Source organism: Typopeltis vanoorti, chromosome 12 (assembly GCF_054136105.1).
Source record: "Typopeltis vanoorti isolate ZY-2024b chromosome 12, IOZ_Tvanoo_1.0, whole genome shotgun sequence".
NCBI classification, from domain to species: Eukaryota; Metazoa; Arthropoda; class Arachnida; order Uropygi; family Thelyphonidae; genus Typopeltis; species Typopeltis vanoorti.
In genome coordinates this window covers 128,248,853-128,271,139 of record NC_143560.1, presented here as the reverse complement: position 1 = coordinate 128,271,139, position 22,287 = coordinate 128,248,853, and the positions used below count along the sequence as shown (strand labels likewise).

General features: G+C 35.0%; 1 protein-coding gene across 4 annotated transcripts in view; it reads right to left on the bottom strand.

The window, feature by feature from the left end:
* The window catches only part of LOC150101220 (uncharacterized), a 530,669-nt gene that overhangs the window by 429,831 nt on the left and 78,551 nt on the right, over window positions 1–22,287 (bottom strand). For all 4 annotated transcript variants that reach the window (XR_016549128.1, XM_090401188.1, XM_090401189.1 and 1 more), the window contains exons 4-5: window positions 19,973–20,038; window positions 2,639–2,685 (exon numbers count right to left, since the gene is read on the bottom strand). Coding sequence is in view for 3 of the 4 variants with exons in the window: in XM_090401188.1 (XP_090257314.1) it covers window positions 2,639–2,685; window positions 19,973–20,038 (113 nt within the window). In the remaining variant the exon portion in view is untranslated. The remainder of the gene's footprint in view (window positions 1–2,638; window positions 2,686–19,972; window positions 20,039–22,287) is intronic.

Below are 22,287 nucleotides of genomic sequence, written 5' to 3'. Positions count from 1 at the left end.
GTATTTTCACAGACAATCGCAAACATCCATGCTTTCGGCAGGATTCGAACATGCAGCCTTTCGGCTGGAGAGCAGATACGCTAACCACTCGGCCAACCAGGCTGGCATGCCATGGTGGATGTCTTTTTCCCCCCCATGATATTTTTTATGTTTTTAATATCAAATCCTATCCATAGTTTTGCTCCCCATTCGCCTCCTTCATTCGAGAAACCTGGTTGTATTGTTTATACTTTTCTTATGTACTTTCATGGGCACTGCTTCAATTGTCCACTACCACTCCTCTGCCTTCTTTTAATCACGTAACAACACCAGTAGCCACTTGTCAACATCCATACACTTCATTCCAAACATATGAAATTAACTTATCTTCTTCCTTCATTCCATCTACCTCTGTTCTTTGGAATGGCCTTTATTATTAAAATCAGACCTCCATGGAGTCAAATGACTCTTTAGCCTTCCCCATACTACTCAACCTAAGGAGTACAAGCTCAAGTGCTTTACAAGAAAGTAACCGAGTTCTTGCTCCTCAACATTTGTCCATAGATGGTACTGTTGTGTTTACAGCTTTTAAAACTTCTCATGTGTGGAGTTAAAAAAAGTTTTTTTTTTTTTTTTTTTTTTAATATAACTGAAAGTAGTGAATGAACTGAGCTATGAACAGGCACTGTCACCCATGTTTATAATGACTTCACATGCCGGCATAATCACCATGATCCAATGCTGTGTTTTCCATATAATAATAAATTATTTTCCAATATTTTCCAAATAATAAACATTTGTAAATTTTATTCAGAGATGTTCGCTTATCACTTTTTTTATTTATTTATTTTAACAAACAGTGTGGCATAACAGTGATTCGAGAGATTCTCCATGGAGCCCTAATATTCAATGGATTGTGAAATCTTTTTATTATTATGTGACACCTCCAAGGAGTTCAAACACTCATCGAGGAAGGGCACCTACGCTACAACTCTCTGTCTCCACCACCTAAACCCACCAACTACAGCGAACTGAAACATCTACACCAATGCCATCTACTGCCCACCACACCACTAATATTTTCACAGACAATCACAAACATCCATGCCCATGGCAGGGTTCAAACCTGTGGCCTTTTGACTGGTGAGCAAGATACACTGACCACTCAGCCAACCAGGCCTTTTATGTGTAGGTTTAATTTTAAAAAAATATCAGCAGAGAAGGTCAGAAATTCATTTATATCACTAACAACTGCAACCAATTTCCATTTTGTTAAAAACACATATAAAGCCATAACTGCTCAATGGAATCAAGTCTTTCTATATAGGCATGTTGAAAAATATTGCATCTTATGCAATAATTCAAGTTTACAAAATGGCTTTTAATGTTTTGAGAATATTCTTTGCTTGTTTTCTAAATTTAGGTGAATACGCAATTAGTGGCATAACAACTGCATGAGTCAACTTAAGGAAGCATAACTGATTTAATTATCATAACTGAAATGTAATTTCAGTTATGACAATTCAGCTAAGTTTTATGACAACAATTATTTTATTTAAAGAATGAAGACTATTAGAATCAATCATCCAATCAGATATGAAATGGTGCTCACATTTCAGCATCAACAAAATATTACTAATGATTCTGAATTAATTCTTATGTCTAATTATTAATGATTCAAAATTATTCTTAAATATTCTTTAATCTACTCCACCAGGTGAAGGAATACTAAAGATCAGTTGCATTGTAATGCTAATCCAAAACCTAAAACCATATGAGCATAGTCAATGGCACATACATATTAAAAAACATAGGAACAATCTCAAAACAGGTCTCACCATCATACATCTACTTCCAAAATTTCTTGTAGAAAGCCAAATTTTCATTAATGTGTAAATGTTAAACAGATATCAACAAGTATTAATGATAAAGCACATCACATAAATGATATATTTAAAGGAACTTTGTAAAGTCTCCAACTTTCTGAGTTGTTCAATTTTTAATATGTCTCAGCTAATTTTTAGATATATTTTTTAGCTTACACAGGAAATATCCTCTGTTCTAATTTAAGTCAATTTCACTCAATGTAATAAAAGAACATTTGTCTACAGTTCCACCAGTTTATATAAATTTTACATCATTTCACGCTGTCAACTTTCATGAAATTCTCTACCACTAACTTGGCTGTGAAAGTGTTGGTATTATAGTGATTGTGAAATTTTAAAGCAAATGAAAGAATGCTTTGTAAATATATGAATAAAAACAATATGGCTCAGAAATCCACATAGTTTGAGGATTTTTAACTGCAATACTCTGCTTGAAACGGTTACGTACTAAAATATAGCAACTATTAAGAGTGAAGACAGCACTGTCCCTACATGTCTAGCAATACTGCAAATAATGACACTAATCAGAGAAGAGAAAACAATGTCTCTCACAATAAAACAGACAAGCAAAAAGTAAAAAAAAAAAAAAATGTTGCAAGGAATACTAACTGAAATAAGAGGTATGCACAATCTGCATGTGAAATGCACATTGAATGTATCTACATAATTCAATACAAATGCTATTATGCAACTTAAATATACAAATATATTTTTTCAAAACTGGCTTTTAAAAATATACTTATGCATATTTCAAAAAAGCATTAAATACTCACTCCTCAGCTGTAAGAGGCTTAAAATCTGCTGGATCTTCGGGATATTGCTGTAAAATAATAGAACACTGAATATTATTTTGATTTTTTGTTTTTGTTTTTGATTAACGAATTTTATGAAACTTTCCTATAACATACATATAGATTGTGTTATTTTACTAGAATAAGTGTCTGAGTGGTTAACATACCTGCTCTCTAACCAATAAGCTGCAGATATTCAAATTCCAATATGGGAATGGATGTTTGTGATGGTCTTCAAGCTGGAGGTAAATTCCACTGCTCATTTCAAGACTTTTCTGCTCACTGGAGTGGCTTAAAAAAGTTCCATGTTTGGTTTCTAGAGCAGGGTTTCCAGACGATGCCCAAAAGATAATAAAATTTTTTATCCCACCTATGCTACTGACGTATGAACTATGGGTTTATAACCTTTCATGAGTGGAAGATAATTTCATGGGCTTTAGATCAAATGATCTGTTCTAGTGTCATGGCATCGCTTTCTCGGTCTTCCAATTTCTTCTTTTCCATTTATTTTATATCTATATAGTACTTTTGGCAGTCTGCTATTGTTCATTTGATTTAGATATTCTAACCATTTGTGTTTATATTTACTTTGAACTTAACTCTGTAGATTTAAGATTCTCTGGCTCTGTTTTTCTGCTTGCCTCTTCTTTACTCTCCCATCTCCCTGTTACCGAACAACAATTCCCCTGCTCACCTACTCTTTTCTTTTACTGAATGACAGCTCTCATACAAAAAAATAAAAAAACCAAGTGCATGTCCGTTCCTGAGATCGAAAGCAAAACTCCATGTCACACATAGCTGCTGTTATTACAGCAGCTATGTTACAATAAAAGTGACATACAAACCTTACAGCAAACAACAATTTATTTTATACATTCAATATATCTACATTATTTCTTAAGAATTACAATGTTCAGCAAGCAAGCAAGTTTACTTACTTATAACGGCAAGTAAAATATTTCATATCGCCACCATTTAACCAACATGGCAGTTCCAATAATACTAAGCATATAATTGCATTACTGAATAACAAATCACATAAAACATATTTTTCATAAAATAAAATTTTCACCAAACATATAACTTGTAAAAACAAACATAATAAAACAATTATGTGAAATTTTTACAGTCCATTAGATTTAGATGTTATAACCATTTGTATTTAATCTTTACTCATGTAGCAGTTAATTGGTTTTTATATTCAGGAATTGTAAAATTTCTTCATTATTTTTATAGTCCCATTCGGTATATCGAGATGTTTTTCTGAGAAATTCATCTCTGCTGTTTGAATCTATATTTCATTCTTTTTTTTGAGTCCTTTCATATAATAAACCTGGTTTAGATTGGACAAATATATGGATTTAAGTAGCTCTCCAGATCAGATTTCAACTTTAAAGTCAGATTTTGGGCAAGGGCAACATTTTTGCAGACTTCCATGCAAGTGTAGATATGGTGTGCCTTGGCTGACATGAATTTTCCTTTTTGTTTGATGCAGTTTGGTATCAATGATTTAAATAGGCTAGTCAATTGACCAGAACAGAAATTCTGATCTTCAGCTTACCAGTGATTACAATGCTTGAGGATCAAATTTCCATCAGTTATGGCGATTCTCTCTTTATGGTTATCCAGTGATCAGCAGTCAGAGGCTGAGTCTCATAGATTGCATTATGGTGGCTGCTCTTCTAAGCATGACACCCAAACCAGTAACTGGGTCATCTGCAGATGATTTGGTGCTTGCGCATCACACCTGAATTGTGCAGCACAGAAAGCAGTGCCCACAGAGTTTCAATGGCTTCCTTGATGCTTCGGTTCTAATGAATTCATCGCTAGAGAGCAATTACACCATACTAGTAAAGTAGAAAGCAACTCCAGCTAGTGCCTGTCAGCATGCGAGGCACAAACAGTGTTGTTGCAGTGGCTAGATTGGATTCTGACTTACAACCATTCAGATATAATCCCACATTAAAAACCTAGAGGTGTTCAGTTCCCAACTTATGTAAAGCAGATGTTTAAGGGCTCTGCACCCTCCACTCCATATGACCTCTGTCTTATAAATAATTGTCCATATGTGCAAGCAATGAAGTCTGGCAACTGGCTAACACCAGGTCAGGGCTGCTGCAAATTCCGCCAGTTAACACTGACCTTAATCTGATTCTGCACTCTAACACGTATAGCTAACTTATATAGCAGGGAGTGGCAAACTGCAGCTTGCAAGCCACATGCAGCTCCCAAGACAATATTGGTTTTCATTGCCATTTTTTCTAAACTTTTATTTTAATAATCTATAGTAGTATAGCATGTACCAATATTAGAATATTTTATTTCATAAATGCTATAAAGATAAGTAAAAAACATATATATTTTGAAACGTTACATTTTTAGCTTTTAAATGGTACTGGCCAAAAGGGCTGTTAATGTGGATTTTATAATTGTATTTGGTTGGTAAAAAGTGTTTAAACGTGTTATGGCCTGCGTCGCTCCCACCAAAATTAGTTCCAAAAGTGACTACTATGATCGCTGCATTACTCACCGCCTCTGTTGCCTGGACTCTGCATCATCACTCTTCATGCAGTACACACAAGTTATGCGCTTGTGGACATAACTAGTAAATTTTGGTGTAGATAAGTGCTTTTCTGATTAATAAATAATTAAGATTGATTTTAGTGAGTGTTATAAAACCCTTGTTTAAAATGCCTGAGCAACAGAAGAGTATAAAACAGAAATATGAACAAGAAATGAGAGTGTTTAACCAACAATGAGAGGACGATTTTAGCTGAAACAATGCGAAGGAAACTTAGAACCACTTTATAATGATTTTGAGAATAGGTTTGAGAAACTAAAAAAGTTAAAGCCATGTTTTGAATTTCTTGTGAATCCTTGTGTGATTGATGTCATTAATGACGGACGTCCTGTTGTTGCACCTTTTACTGCAGATGTTGCTTCAACAGAGACAGAGCTTATTGAACTGAAGGAAGATGTGTGTTTGAAGCTAGTACATAATTATAAGCTCGTCTGAAACTGACTTTTGGAAACAAATCCTAGAAGCAAAGTATTCCAATCTTCAGAAAACTGGCTTCTGACTACTCTCTGTTTTTGAGACAACTTACTGCTGTGAATCTCTCTTCTCTGTAATAAAATTTGTCAAGTCAAAATATCATGCTATCCTCACTAACAGCACCTCACTGAGCTTCTTAGAACAGCTATGACATCCTACCAGCCAGATTTTAAACTATTAACTGCACAAATGAAGAATCAAAGCCTTCAACGAGTCGAGATTAAACATATTCTTCTTTGGTGAGTAGGACTACTATATAGTTGTATTTTTTATTATTTATAAATACAATTTTAAAATAATATTTTCTGCGGCTCTTGAACATTCAAAAATGTATTATATACGGCTCTTATTACCAAAGAGCTTGCCCACTCCTGTTATATAGTAATGTAACTACCTGGCCTATCCTAACACCTTTTGAGCATGATCTAAAAGGTAATCTATAGCCTAAAGCAGACCACATTCACAACTTGTTATTGGTAGAGTTGTTATTGTCATTGGGTTTGCCTCCTTCTAGGCCACTAACTCAATCCAACAATTCTGTTATTGCTAGAGAGTCAGACAAGAAGGTTCCCAACAGTAGTTGTACTGGAGCAGGGTTAGCTTTTCTGGAGTTCATGACCTCCTCCAGATCTAATGATATCATTACTAGAAAAACATTTGCCTACATTCAGTGCATAGGTGCACTGTGTGTGTGTGGGGAAGTGACAAGTTCCCATGTTTCTAAGAGTATCCTCTATAAAGAGAGACCTACCCTTCAGATAAGAGTTTTCAAACACAGGTTTATTTGAAACCTAGCAGAATCAGAGCTTCATCCAACATCTAGAGAAGTATCTACCTCAAGGAGTCACAGCAATCATCCACACATTCACAACAATAGACAGGGATCACATGGTGGCAACATCTCTCACAATGGCCATCACAATGCTTTAATTCAGTTTTCCCAATTTTTTGGATCATGCCCCACCTCAACGCCTCAAAGATTTTGATGTCCCCCCCCCAAATTTTGATGTCCCCTTCTCTTACAGCACTCAAGGTAGGGCATTCCTCCTCCCACATAAAGAACACACAACACATAATTTATTACGTGTTATGTGTTCTTTATGTGTTTATTACATAAACAAAATTAAAAATATTACAGTCAAGTACGAAGATTTATTAGTCAGTTCTGATGTTACTGCCCTTTTCACACGTCCCAATCACCAACACAGTTCTCTTACAAAAGACAAATTTCCTTCCAAACATCACAGCCCTCTTTGCCCGTATCCTTCGGTCTGGTAATTTTGTGTGACAACCATTTCTTCTTTAAAAAAAAATTTTTTTTTTAAAAGTACAGTCATGGGCTCTCCACTCTCCTTTCCTATAGGTAATTTTCATGTGGAACATTCCGGGCAATGAGTTCTAGATTTAGCAACATTGAAACTCAAAGTTTGGCTAAGATGTGTTGATGACATATTTGCCATTTGGTCCAACAGCCACCAAAATTTCAATAATTTCCTGAGCAACCTTAACAAGCAACACAGATGCATTCAGTTCACAACTGAAATTGAAATGATTGTCAGCTATTATTTTATTTTTTTTTAAGACAAATCGTATAAACTCGAGGAGCTATACAAGCTCAGGCTCATCCAGAGTATGCTTTTGCAAACATCCATGCCCATAGTGGGATCCAAACCCACAACCTGTCAGTTCAAGAGCAGGTGTGCTATCCACTTGGCCAACCAGGCTGGCAATCACTATCAAGGTAGAAGGCATCAATCTACTTTGGATACTAACTATATCAAGTTCCTTCCTAATATCTTAATTTTTAATATAATTGTGACATTGATATAATCTGTTAACTCCTGTAATTTTTCTCAAACAAGAAATTCATATTTGTGGTACAGTACTTGGTGGTCAACTTGTCTCTTTTCTATGTTCTCAGATCCAAGTTAAAATTGATTTGAACACAGTCAGATGTACTACTTCAGCATTTTGATTAATTTTTTTCTCATTCCATATTACTTTATTTAGCTGATTCCCTCTCATACTAGATATACTTATTTACTTGTTCATCCCCAAGATTTTCTTCTATATTTTTTCTTATTCTGTTCAAGTATGTTTTCATAAATCTTACCTGATACACTCAGTAAGGAATTTCCTCTATAATTCTCATACTGTTTTGTTTCCTTTTTTTACAGATGGGTATTATTTGAGCTGTACTCTATTTTAATTATCAAAAATTAGATCTTCTGATAAAGCAGTGAACCATATCTACATATTTAAGAATTTTTGGTGGAATATCATCTGATCCAGATGCGTTTCAATATTTCATTGCATTCCTTTAATATTTTCTACCATTACATCAATACTTGTTTCATGTAATAATCTTTACTTGACTGTATTTCTCAATTTTATTTAATGAGGTCAAAGCACTTTATGGAAACTTGTTTAGGTAAATTTATGAGCTCTGTATTACTTTACCCTTGGCATTTTTTTTAGGTCTGGCTCCCACTAAGCCAGACCTAAAAACTATCTGGGTAGTGACCATTACCTTAATGCATAGCATCATATATCTCCGCAAGGAAATGTGCTTTGCCTTAGGGAAAATTCTAAGGAAAGTGATCAGAGCTTACTCCACCTTTACGAGTTGCACTACTTGCAGCCGCAAACTTGACTTACAGAAAAGGTTTAAAAACCTAGCTTATAAAACTGCTTGGTATCGTTAACATATATATATATATATATATATATATATATATATATATTGTATTCTTAATTTATTTTTTTACAGTCTGAAAAGCTTGCTCTAGAGACCAAATATAGAACTTTTTCAAGTTCCATATTTGGTTTCTAGTATGTTGTACCATCATGCGATTTTTATTTTTTTAATTTTAAAGCCAACACAGAATACAGGTTTGTCAGCTGAATCCTATGCTGCTATTATTTATTCAGAATCCAGTAGTTTTTTTTTTGTTTTTTTTTTATAAATCTTGCTCAACCACTTCAGGCCTCGAATAAGGTGGTCTCACACTTGGCAGTGAAATTCATTTCCCACCTAAAGACAATCACAAACATCCATGCCCAAGGTGGGATTCAAACCCACAGGTGTTGGTTGGAGAGTGGGTATACTAACCAGACAGCAACCCAGAACCAAAGAACCTAGTTGGTTCTCTCTCTTACATTCCACTTAAGGAATGTAAAGTTCATGTTGGTCCTTCCCAGTTTTCTAGCTTTTACAGAATGCAAATAATAAGGTACTTTTCTAATTAAATGCGAGTTAGCTTTGCACCTCTACAAAAAGAACAGAGTTTCTTGAAGAATCTAAAAAAGCAGACCAACTAAACTGGGCAACTATCAGATACACTATCTGATCAAAAATATTAAGATATCTGCTCATTCTAATTCTCACTCTAATGTGAAAGGGATTAATATAATCTTTTCATCCTTGACTGTTATAACAGTCTTCAATCTTCCAAGGCTTTCTACTAGCTTTTGGTAAATTGCTGCAGTAATTTCCTTCCATTCTTCTAGAAGAGCATTAGTGAGATTAGCAAGGTGAGGTCGGTCACTGATGCTGGGCAATTTGGTCTGAGTCATATTAGGCATTCATCCCATAGGTATTCAAATTGAGTTGAGATCAGGGCTCTGTGCGAGCTAGTTAAGTTCTTCAATATACATCCATCTCATTAGCCCATTTCTGTGCTGATAAAGGAAAAGGCCTTCAGTGAACTACTGCCATAGTTCACTGTGCTTCAGTTCTTCACAGTTCAGTGAAGAACTGAAGCACAGAATTGTCTAGAATGTTATTAAAGGCTGCAGCATTAAGATTACCCATTGCTGTAATCTGGAGCCTGGCCTGAACCATGCCCTAGACCATGATGTCTTCTCCTCCTCCAAACTTCACAGTTGGCAAAACAGATTTGGGCAGGTAGTATTCTCCTGGCATATGCCAAACCCAGACTTGTCCATAACACTGCAAGATGGCCATGTGCGATTCATCACTCCAAAGAATGCATTTCCATTACTGGTCCAGACCCCAATAGCAGTGAATTTGCACTAATCCACTAGACAGGTGGTATTGCCTTGTTGATGTTAGACTTGTGTGCAGCTGCAAGACTATGGAAGCCTATGTTTTTCAGCTGACAAACAGTTATGGTGCTGGCATTGCATGTAGAGGCATTTTGAAACTCAATAGTGGGTGCTTCAACAAAAAATGGGTGCCACATGCTTCAGCACTCAGCAGTCCTTCCCAGTGATTTTATGAGGCCATTGTTTCTCATAGACATTTCCACTTCACAATATCATCACTTAAAGTTGATGAAGACAACGCCATTACGGCAAAAATTTCCCAAACTGAGTTGTTGCAAAGGCAAAGTTGTTGCTAATTATTAAAAAAAATTGAGGATAAACAAAAAAAAATTTTTAAAAAAGAACCACAACTAAAAGAAAAAGAAATAATAAAAAATGTAAAGATGGAGAAGGCTGTGGATCATCAAATGAAAACTCTTCAGGCTCAGAAGAGTTTATGGATTATGAAGAACCAACTCATGCTAATAAAGAGAAAGCAAGAGATACAATTAAAGAAAATAATAAAGTTCACTGATTAAAAGGTTTCTCAGTACAGTTATCTACATGAAAAGAAAATAACTAGCTTCTAAACCAAAAATGATAGCCATGAAATTGAAGTAATGGAAAGCAACTGTAAAAAACTGGAAAATAGTTTACAAGAAGCAAGTTACACAACTGTTTCTTCACAGATTAAATACCTCATTGAGTTCATCCAAAATTTAGAAGTTAAAGACTTACCAGTGACACTTAAATAATCACAGCATCTCCTTTCTGCATTGCCTCATTAAATGTAAGAGGATTCCATAGGCAAATTAAACAAGAAACTATATGGAAACTTATACTACGCCATAATATCAGGTTTTTGTTTCTCCAAGAAACATACTTCTGCAGATATAAAGACAAAAAGTTTAACAGATAGATATCCACTTCTTTCTTATTGGAGCTTGGAAGATTTACAAGGGCTGGAATAGGAGTTCTTATTCTCCCCCCCCCCCTCCTTGGGTCATTCTGTAATATCCAAAGGAATGCAGAAGGGAGAATCTTAACAATTGACTGGAAATACTGTGGATGTTAATAAGGTTTATAAATGTTTATGCTCCGTCCAATGGAACAGTTAGATGAAAATTCTTCCAGGAATTGGAGCCATATTTATATGGTGCCCTCTACATCATAGCAGTTGGAGACTGGAATCGTATTGAAATCCCTACATTAGACAAAATAGGACACCCCAGGAGTGGAAAAGTGGGATATGCACAGTTAAAAACATGTCTTGACAATGCTCAACTAGTAAACATATGGAGGATTCGCAGTCCTGATCTCCAGATATACACATACATGAATCAAAATATTGGTACTCGTACTGATCAAATTTATCTCTCTTTTTCCCTTATAAATAGGATAATTCAGATAAAACATCTTGACATCAACATGTCTGATCATAATCCAGTTATACTGCATGGAAAAAGTAGAGATCTCTTCTGGACCATGGAGACTTCCACCAAATTTTCCATTAATCTTTTCAACTAAATTCCAGACCCTCTGTTTGAATTGAAATAATGTTATTTGGAATTGGGATATGTGGTTAAAATTCAAACAAGCAGTAAAGCAGAATATGATGGAATGGGGAAAGGAACAGGCTTTCCTCAAAAGAAAAAAGTTGAAAGGCCTGTATAAAGTGAGAAGCTGGTTTGTAACAAACCAATGCAATGGTATAGAATGTAGCAACATCATTAGAAACATTAACATAGAGATAGAACTGGAAAGAGAGAAACAAGTATAAGAAAGAAATTTTAAGATAAGAATACAACAGCACTTAGCCTTCAGCTGCATTCTTCAATAGACAATTTGCAAAATTTCGCATAGAAAGGACTATCACTCAAATGTGTGTTGATGGAGAAGACATGTCCACTACTAAAGACATCCTTGACTCTTTTCAAAAACACTATAGAAATCTGTTTGAAGACATTAGTAATGTTGGAAATTATAACTCTTGGAACATTAATGGCATCCCTGTTCATATCCAAGATGGGCTTGACAGCCCCATTATAGCATCTGAAGTTACCACAGTCTATAAAGAATGCCAGACAAGAAAATCCCCAGGGCCTGATGGTCTAGGCATAGAACTTTATCATGAGTCCTGGGATTTTATTCTTCCAATTCTAGTTACACTATTTAATCCCTTTCTCTCATCAGGACACATACCAAGTGAATTTGTAGCAAGCCATACTGTCCTCATTCTGAAAACTAATAGAGATCACACCTTAATCAGCAGCTGGAGACCTATTTCTTTATCTAATATTGACTACAAGATATTTTTCCACATTATCAATAACAGGCTCAAAGTGGGAATGAAATATATAATTAAAAGCACACAGGTGTATGGAGTACCAGGTCAAGCAGTAGAATTTAATCTATTTCTGCTAAATGATCTAATCCACTTAGGTAACACGAAAAAGCAGTCGATGGCAGTGCTATCAGTGGACCTTACTTATCAAGCATTCGATAATGTTCGACATCCCTTTCTCTTCCAAATCCTCCAGCAAATTGGTGTAGGTAAAAAAACTGCTATCTGTTATCAAAGGAGCCTATGCCAATTCAACCACTTGCTTCCTAGTTAATGGGTTCCTGTCAGACCCAGTAAAAATTCGATTAGGAGTCAAGCAAGGTTGCCCTCTCAGTCCACTATTCTATGCATTGGCTCTTGAACCTTTCTTACACGTCAACAATATGCATGCTGTGCGAGGAATAACAGTTCCTTCAACTAAAAAGGAAAATAATGCCAATGATGTAGTCGGAACTTTGAAGGATAATGATTCCATATATATATTTTTTGGTATTTTGGAAAAATTCAGTAAAAGCAGCGGATTAATTATTAATGCAGACAAGACAAAATTAAAAGTTTATGGAAAGTGGGATGATAAAGGTGAAATGAAAACAGGAGAAAAAGATATCCTTGAAGTATGGAGTAATTACTTTGAAAAACTGCTAAATGAAACAAGCAGTGATGACAGCACAGTGATAAAAAAACACTGACCAGGCATGCAGTCAAGAATACATATCCATACTTGAAGTAGAAAAAGCCATCAAAGGCTTGAAATGTGGAAAGGCAGCAGGAGTAGATGATATTTGACCAGAAATGCTGAAGTATGGTGGTATAAGAGTCTTACAGTGGCTGCACTGCATAGTTCAGAAAGCCTGGACAGAGGGACGAATTCCCGATGATTGGAGTAGAGCTCTCATAGTACCCATATATAAAAAGGGAAATAAAACTGAATGTGAGAATTACAGAGGTATTTCCCTACTGAGTGTTCCTGGCAAGATCTATGCAAGTATACTTGAGAAACGGTTGAGAAGAATTGTGGAAGAAAAGCTTGGTGAAGAACAAGCTGGATTCAGGCCAAATAGAGGCTGTCAGGATCAGATCTTCACTTTACGACAAATAGTCGAGAAAGCATGGGAATATAACAAAGATCTGTATTTAAGTTTTGTTGATTTGGAAAAGGCATATGACAAGGTGCCATGAGAGAAGCTATTCAATACGCTGCAGTTATATGGTGTCAATGGGGCATTATATCAAGCAATACTTAGTCTTTATTTGAGTTGTGAGTCAGCAGTTAGAATCGAAGGAAGTACAGGAAGATGGTTTAATGTTAAATCTGGTGTGAGACAAGGATGTACATTATCCCCTCTGTTATTCATTATCTATATGGATCACATTATGAAGGAATGTGGTATTAAACCTGATATCAAAATTGGAGATGTTAATGTCAGCTCTTTGCTTTATGCAGATGATGTTATACTTCTAAATAAATCCGCTACAAGTCTGCAAGATTCTCTGACTAAATTGAATAGCTGTTGTAATAGATATGGTATGAAGGTCAGCAACAAAAAGACAAAGACAATGAAAATAGGCAGAATCATTGAAAATGTCAACTGTGTTGTGAATGGAGAACCTGTGGAACAAGTAAAACATTTCAGCTACTTAGGCACAATTTTTACTGAAGATGGTAAACTAAATATAGAAATAGACAACAGAATCAGCAAAGCTGGTATCGTGGGAAGTCAATTGAATAAATTCATATGGAATAAGAAAGAAATTAGTCGGAACACTAAATTAGCTGTATACAAGACTGTGTTCAAACCAATTTTAACTTATGGATCTGAGAGCTGGGTCAGAAGTAAAACACTTGACCAAAGACTAGAGACTGCAGATATGAGAGTCCTGAGAAAGATTAGAGGCGTGAACAGATGGCATCAATGGCAATATCATATCAAAAAAGAGGATATTAGGAAAGAACTTGACATTGTCAGCATCCAGGAATGCATTAGCAGAGCTAATCTCAGATGGTATGGTCACTTAAATAGAATGGGAGAGGAAAGATTAGCAAAACAAGTGTTCTCTGCCAGGTTGGCAGGAAAACGACCCAGAGGAAGACCAAGATATAGGTCGATTGATACGGTACAAAGTGCCTTAGACGATAGAAATATAAGATCTGATAATGTTGGAGTCTTGACAAGTAACAGACTGATTTGGAGGAAAATTGTAGATAGGAAGTTAGTAATGATGTAATTTTTTCATGTAGTACTGTCATATCCTGTACACCCCTTGAGGGTACATTACAGGAATTTGATGATGATGATGGAAAGTGGGATATTGGAGGCATTCCTTTTGAACTATCCCCAATGAGAGAATCCCTCATTATACTTGGAATTCTCTTCTCCACTTACCCAATATTACCAGTCCAAGAACTGATATACAAGAACTTGGAAATGTTAGAAGACTGGAAAATAGGGTTGCTCTCCTTTTCTTCTAAAGCCATAGTACTCAAAACCATAATCTTTCCTGTTCAGTTATAACATAATAAATATTACAGACATCACAGAAGCTGAAGAAAAGCAATTATATAGTAAACCTGTGCAATTTTTTTAGTCTAGCCAATACCAAGAAGTTAAAAAGGAATTTATTCAACTATCAACGAAGCATGGAGGATTTGGACTTCCAGTCTTAAACTTCTGCTATTTAAGCAATACAGCTTCAAAAATCCATAAAATATTGCAAGCTAATCACATGTGCAGACCTTCTCCGGTCCTACTTGGGTTTTCATCTTCCCCTGTTTGGAATTAACAATTATAAAGGTCCAAAAGCTTAGATTGTTCCTGAATACTACAACACTCTGTGCTTAACTCTAAGACTACTAAGACTGCACTCTGGAATTGACATTCTTTCCTTTAAAAAAAGTAAAATTTGGTATAAAGAAATCTTTAATCTCTTTCGCTGCGAAGTTCCACAGTTGGGTACTAACAACAATATTTTGTTTCATAACTTGAAGTTCCAAGGGTACCCTAACAGGAAGGATCTTGCTTGGAGAATTGCATATGGTCGCTTTCCAGTAAATGCCATCAAATGGAGGTACTTTAACATCGGAGATCCAATCTGTGACATCTGTTACCAACTGGAAACAGTAGAACATGCATTCTACAGCTGCCCTCTTGCTCTGCATATTTGGAAGAGATTATGTAATGTGTAAAGCATGCCACTATTTACAACAGAACAGGCTTTTTTTTTACAATACCCACCACCTTTCAACAATCAGAAGAGAATTTTGATTTTTATAATTAATGAATTAAAATATCCTTTATATTAAGTAAATCTATATGTTTAAAATATATGCAATGGAAGGCATCATGGAAAAAACATGGATTTGAAAACCAGCAATATAACATCCAAATGCTTCATAATATTGTATTGTGGAAATTTTATTGTTCAGTCAGACTCTTTTTGTATTTAGAAAGAAGCATGCTAGGAGATATCAAATTTATCACTAGATGGTGTAGACCACCCACATTATCCAATATTCACCAGGGGAGATAAAATCCTGTCTATTCTTGCTATGAGAGGTTTTTTTAAATAGTTCCATCCTCTTAATTCAATGTAGTCTTATAGTCAATTGCAGGGATGACTGGAGAGCAATCCCAGGGAGAGAAGGCCAACTCAAGGCAGTTAACCCAGATGGGACTAACCACCTGGGTAACAGTCATCTTTGCGCTTTAGTTTCAATTGGTTTTTTGGTTGTTCATCTATATGAGATTGGTGAAAAAGAAAAACTGATAGCTTTTAGCTATATAATGATATAAAAGAGCAGAGGCCTTCTCTCTCTCTCTCATGCTATCCATCTGTCTTTTTTTCTCCTAATACTATCAGACTCTCTTGCACCCCTATACTAACTACTCTAGGCCTATGATGAGCAACCCTTTACTTTTTCCCCTCAATAAAGGTTGAAACCGGTGTGAGTAGTGGCCCTTCTCTTAATGCATAGCATTATACATGTCTGCAAGGAGATGTGCTTTGCATTATGGGAGATACTAAGATAAGTGATGAGAGTTTAGTCCACCTTTACCACAAGTTGCCTCAGTCCTGAAGATACTTCAGGCCCAAACTTTGTTTGCTTACACTTGGATAAAGGATTAAACTAAATTTATTTTTGTACTATGAAGAGGTTTCCAGATATTTTTATTCAGGATAGTGTACAGTGCACTTTCTTAATGCATTTATTTATTTTACACATATCCTAAACTAAGCAACCATAGAAAAAATGTTTGCTGTTACAAGTTTGTTTGAAGAATAATTTCCCCAACTAGAACTTTACAAAAAAATCATTTAATTTTCTATGCAATTAAGAATCACAAGTGCTCAGGTTATATTTAGATACTGTGTATTCTTCAGAGATAAGCACATTTTTCAAAACTTGTAAACCATTTGTTAAATGCTTCTTCACACAAAATTAAATGTGAAATAAAAATAAACCATTACAAATCTCAGGAGCAATATTTCAAGCCAATAATCAATAAAGCAATAATCTCAGTGAATCTGTTGCATTATTAATACCTTAATTCTCCCAAAATTTGGAAGATTTTGAGTCTAGTACTAGAAGATATATGTTAAAGATCTCAGTTTTCTTCTCCCATTAAAATTTATATTGTAGTTTGATGATTTTAGTGTTTTGTGACAAATACTTGTGCTCTGAACATGGTTTGAATCTAGCAAAATATCAGCAGTGTGATATATATTTGCATAGTTAATCCTGTTCTTGTATGGTGACGAGAACAATTCTGTCAACTGTGTACACAGGCAAGTTATTGTTACTCGCCAAGAATGAAAATAAGATATTGAGTAACTGATATTTTGTTGGATTTTAAGCCAGCATCTTAAGAATAAAAACAGGTTACAATGCACACAGTCAATAACAATTAGCAATGCAAACAATTCAGTCTAATATTCTATTTTCTTTTGATATCATAGACAATTTCATTTCTGTTGAATTTATATATACATATATATAAATTCACATATACCCTTACTTACTCTATATATATATAGAGTAAGTAAGGGTAATAGTGCATGACTTATCGTACAGCTTTCTTTACTTTGCATTTGCTTCATTTTTCTGTTTCAATTTCTTAACCTTATGTCTCCAGTCATTTGCAATTTCTTTCATTATTTCTCAAAAGCTTTTCTACTACATTATCTAAATCTATGAAGGCAATGTACATAGGTCTATTTACTTCATCCCTGTCTATTATTGTTCTTAAAAACTAGTATAGGTTTTCTAGTTCCTTCTGGAATCAAAATTGGTCTTTATATATACGCGTGGATAGGCTTATGTGTTCGTCAGACATGTTGTAATAGGTTTCACGGTATGATAAGAACACAGATGGTTAAGAAAATAACTATTTATTAACTTAAAAACTTTTCTTTTTTTTTCTTTTACCTAGATGGCGCCATATTAGGACTTTAGTCTTGTGTTGCACGCTGCAATCACTTATACTAGCCCCACTGTCACACCGGATTATGGTTGTCTTGCATTTGTAACAAACTTTGTGTTGTGTGCTCTGAAGATGCTGGATATAATACCAGCGAAATATTAGCTTTTAAGTTAATAAATAGTTATTTTCTTAACAATCTGTGTTCTTATCATATCGTGAAACCTATTACAACATGGTCTTTATATAGTAACACTCAATTTTATTTTTATTTTTAATTTTTTTCTATGTTTCATTTCATTTAGGATTTGCAGTACACTAAGTAATTTGGGTTTGAAGCATGACCGTTATTTTAATTATCAGAAGATAATCAAAAATTCTTTCAATTATTTTTAGTCTACTGTATTCCCTTTCTCAGATACTGCTACTAACCAGACTGACAGAAAATATACTTACTTTCCATCTTAATAAACTGATCCAATCACCTTAGGACATGCTTCCTTAGTTGCATCACCCTAGGGTGTGTTTTTTTCCAGTCCTAGTTTTAATTCTTTTTTCTTATTTGTAATCTGTTAAGTGCTAATTTGTAATAAACAGCTTTCCAAGGCACTTCATTTGCTTCAATATTCTTATTTGTAATCCACAGCTTTCTAAGATGTCATTTTGTTACTCAAAATGTATTACCAATTAAACTGAATTGTACATATATAAAAGCTTAAAAATCTTTCTCCTCTTACATTAATCAACTTATATGTCACCAATGAAGATGAAAGAATTTTTGGGCTCATCAAATTCCTGCAATGTACCCTCAAGGGGTGTACAGGATATGATAGTACTACATGAAAAATTTACATCATTACTAACTTCCTATCTACAATTTTCCTCCAAATCCGTCTGTTACTTGTCAAGACTCCAACATTACCAGATCTTATATTTCTATCGTCTAAGGCACTTTGTACTGTATCAATCCACCTATATCTTGGTCTTCCTCTGGGTCATTTTCCTGCCAACTTGACAGAGAACACTTGTTTTGGTAATCTTTCCTCGTCCATTCTGTTTAAGTGACCATACCACCTGAGATTAGCTCTGCTAACACATTCCTGGATGCTGACAATGTCAAGTTCTTTCCTAATATTCTCGTTTTTAATATGATATTGCCATTGATAACTGAGAGGAGACCTCCACATAGCCTTTAAAGGAATGCAGAGAACTGACCAGGGCTTCTGACCTAATGTCCAATCCTCACCTTCTCGTGGTGCACCCTGTTGGGTATCTACCTGGATACTGAACAAACGAGGATGGGCTGGCAATTTGGGATTTAGCTGACCAAATTGTATTCCTATTGGTTAAACCAAAATACAAAATGATGGTACAACATGACAAATTTTTGGACTCTTAAAAGGATTATCTGTCCTTAGACAAACCTTGATTTGACAAAGAATTATGCCTGCAGTATTCCTTATATCAAGTAAAGAAGCTATTTAATAAGAAAGAAAGAACATTTTAGTGGAAGGAACCATGCTGGTTTACAAATCTTACTTCGACCGAATGGAATGAAAAATTCCAAAAATCTGGATCTTTCCTCATCTGCTTAGTCCTTCCCTGACTTCCTCCAGCAATCTGCCCTAGTTCACTCAAATGAATGATGACCATGCTACATGGATTAAAAGTAGGTTTCGTTAAAAGTTATGTTCCTTCTAGAATGATATTTTTCTCCTCTAAATTTGATAAACTGGAAATATTACAATCGCCTCCTTGAAGATCACATTAGGCTCGATTTTTCTCATATCAAGCAAATCTCCCTGAACTTGCACAGGGGAGGCTTCCCTCACGTACAAGTTCAGGGAGTGGAATATTATGAAACATTTCTAAAGATTATTTTTCTTCTTTTCTTTGAAACCAAATTTTAGAAAGAGGAAGCAAAATGCCAAAATATTTTGCTTCCAGTGAAAAATCACAATGAAAATTTTGGTAGTTTAGAGGAAAAAATGATCAGAATTGTTTGAATATCAAAGGAAGATTTTTTAGAGTTAAAAACCTCTCAGTAAAATTTACATTGTTTTGAAAGGCACTAATGAAAACTATGTATTTGTACTTATGTTCACATTTTTGGATCAAAATATATATCCCTTGATCCTTCTTTCAATGAAAGGCCATAAACATTATATTGATTGTTTTGAAGTCTAAATGCAAAAAAAAAAGCAACAAATTTTCTTTAAGAGATTGCAATATCATTGATTTCTAAGCCTAACTTTGTACTGCAATTATCTAGTATTATAGAACAAGAACTTACAGTACCCATTTGAATGATAATGGTAAATGCAAATAATGAAAGATGTTTGAACAGGCTGCATGTATACTGTACACACATACACTCATATTTCAATGAACATGAATATTGCACATAATCAATTATGCATTAACTATAAGAAGTTAATAATGAAACTGCTTACTTTTCGACAAGCTGGACATAAACCATTCTCATCTGTTCTAATCCTATGCCAACAAAATCTGCATATCTGTTAATGAAATCTCTTGTCAAAAAATTGACAGATTAAGCAAAATGATTCATTAAATTGTATATATTACTTATATATTCCATAATTCATTTATACAGAATACCAGTCTCTTTTGGATATAATAATTAATACTACTTAACTGATTTTACAGAACTCACTATCCAAATCAACATTACCATCTTGCTTATTGCAACTGAAGTAAATTATGTCTGGTTACTTCGAGCAAAGTTCCCAGATTATCCTGGCTGAGCACAGACCAGATGTACTATAGAATTCCAACCTTTGATTGGTAGGATTATCATTAAAAAAGAAAAATACATACTCCCTCAGCATAGGACTTGTAATACAGTATATTTCAAAAGGGTATAACTTTACAGGAGAACAGAGAATAACTCAGAAGATGTACAAAAGCTGAATGAGTGTCATAATATAGTGAAACACATCAATTTTTGGTCACATAACTTTATTGCCAAATGAAAACACTGGATGACGTGATATGTCACACCATTTGAAAATGAAGACTTTCTATGGTGTAGCATGTTGTGTGTTTTGGTTTGAGAAAATGAAGTCTGCAACATAAGTTCAGAGGAGTTTCCACATGCACAGTATGGCAAAGAACCTCCTAGTAGGTGCACGATCTACATGTGGCACAAGAATTTTGTGGAAACAGGCTGTTCTGTGCGTCATCCAAGGTTAACAGGTAGGCCACATGCTGCTGCTGATGTATTGTGAAAGAAGCTTGAGAAAGTTTCCAGACAAGCCCCGACAAGTCAACCAGATGGGAGTCTTGTCAAATTGGAATTCCACACATGACTGTGTAGCATTTTTTTTATGACAGTGTCTACATTTAAGGACCTACAAATTTATGCTTGTATAACATTTGAAGAAAGACAATAAGAAGATAAGCCAGGATTTCTGTACAGAAATTAGCAGGACAGAACAAAACGAGAACCTTTTGGACACGATCACTTACAGTGACAAGTGCACTTTTCACGTAAGTGGGCAAGTAAACACTCAAGTGCAGAATTTGGAGAAGCAAAAATCCACACGCCATCATAGAATGTGTTCATAGCATCCCAAAGGCTATCATTTTTTTTCTGCAATAAGCAAGTGTATGGACTTTTTTTTTTTTTTTTTTGAGTCTACCATTACTGGTGGTGGTGTGTATCTGGACATGTGACAAGGGTACTTAATACCACAATTAGACAATGATGACCACAACGAACACATTTCCAATAAGTTGGAGCACCTCCTCATTACCTGACAGACACAAGGTCATACCTCAACACCTGTTTCCCAGGAGATGGATTGGTAAAGGAGTGTCTGTAACAATATTATCTTTTTTTCTTGTGGGGCCTTGTGAAAGATTGAGTGTTTGTACCATGACTACCAGCCAATTTGGATGAGCTGTGTTCCAGAATTACTGTCACTACTGCTGAAGTTACACCAGATATGCTCTGCCATGTATAGCAGGAAATTGATTACCGATGGGATGTCTACAGAATTACTGGAGACAATCATATTGAACTTTAATGTTCTGTGTTGAAACGTCAAGTGTTACACTACATTTGCACAGTAATAAAAATTGTTCATCTATTGCTATTTACCTTCTATTGTCATTCAAAGTTGTATATCCCCTTTTGAAATACCCTGTATGTTTTGTTTTGTTTATTACAGCAAGTTATGCTTACTATGTTTATCATCAAATTTCTGATATTTACCTCAAACAATGTGCAGGAAACAATTACAGGTTTCAGTTACTTAATGGGGAAAATGTCAGAAATGCATGGGAATCTTTAAAAAGCGCCTAAATGAGCCAGCATCTGAATGTATCCCTAGTGTTTGAAGAATAAATAGGTTGGGAGTGAAATGGATGTACAACCTTATTAAGCAAGAGATCCACAAGAAAGAAGATGATGTGGAAAGAATATCATGAAAATAAGAGTGAGAAGGAGGAGGAGGCAACTTGGGGGCAGTGCCATTGCATGAGAAACTACATGGAATGAATGTTATTAGTGCATAGTCAAGTGGTCAAGGATTGTTTGAGCAAGGCAATAACAGAGCACAAACCCAAGGTCAGGAGGGTAAACCTAGTAGGAATTAAGTGAATGGCTAGCAATATAAAGTAGGAGTTGCAAAAAAAGAGCATTGTGGAAGGAACATAAACAACAAAGTGATCAGTGTGCCCATGAGCAGTATAAAGCACAAGCAAGGAGAACTAGTATGGTAAGGAAGGCTAAATCAGATTT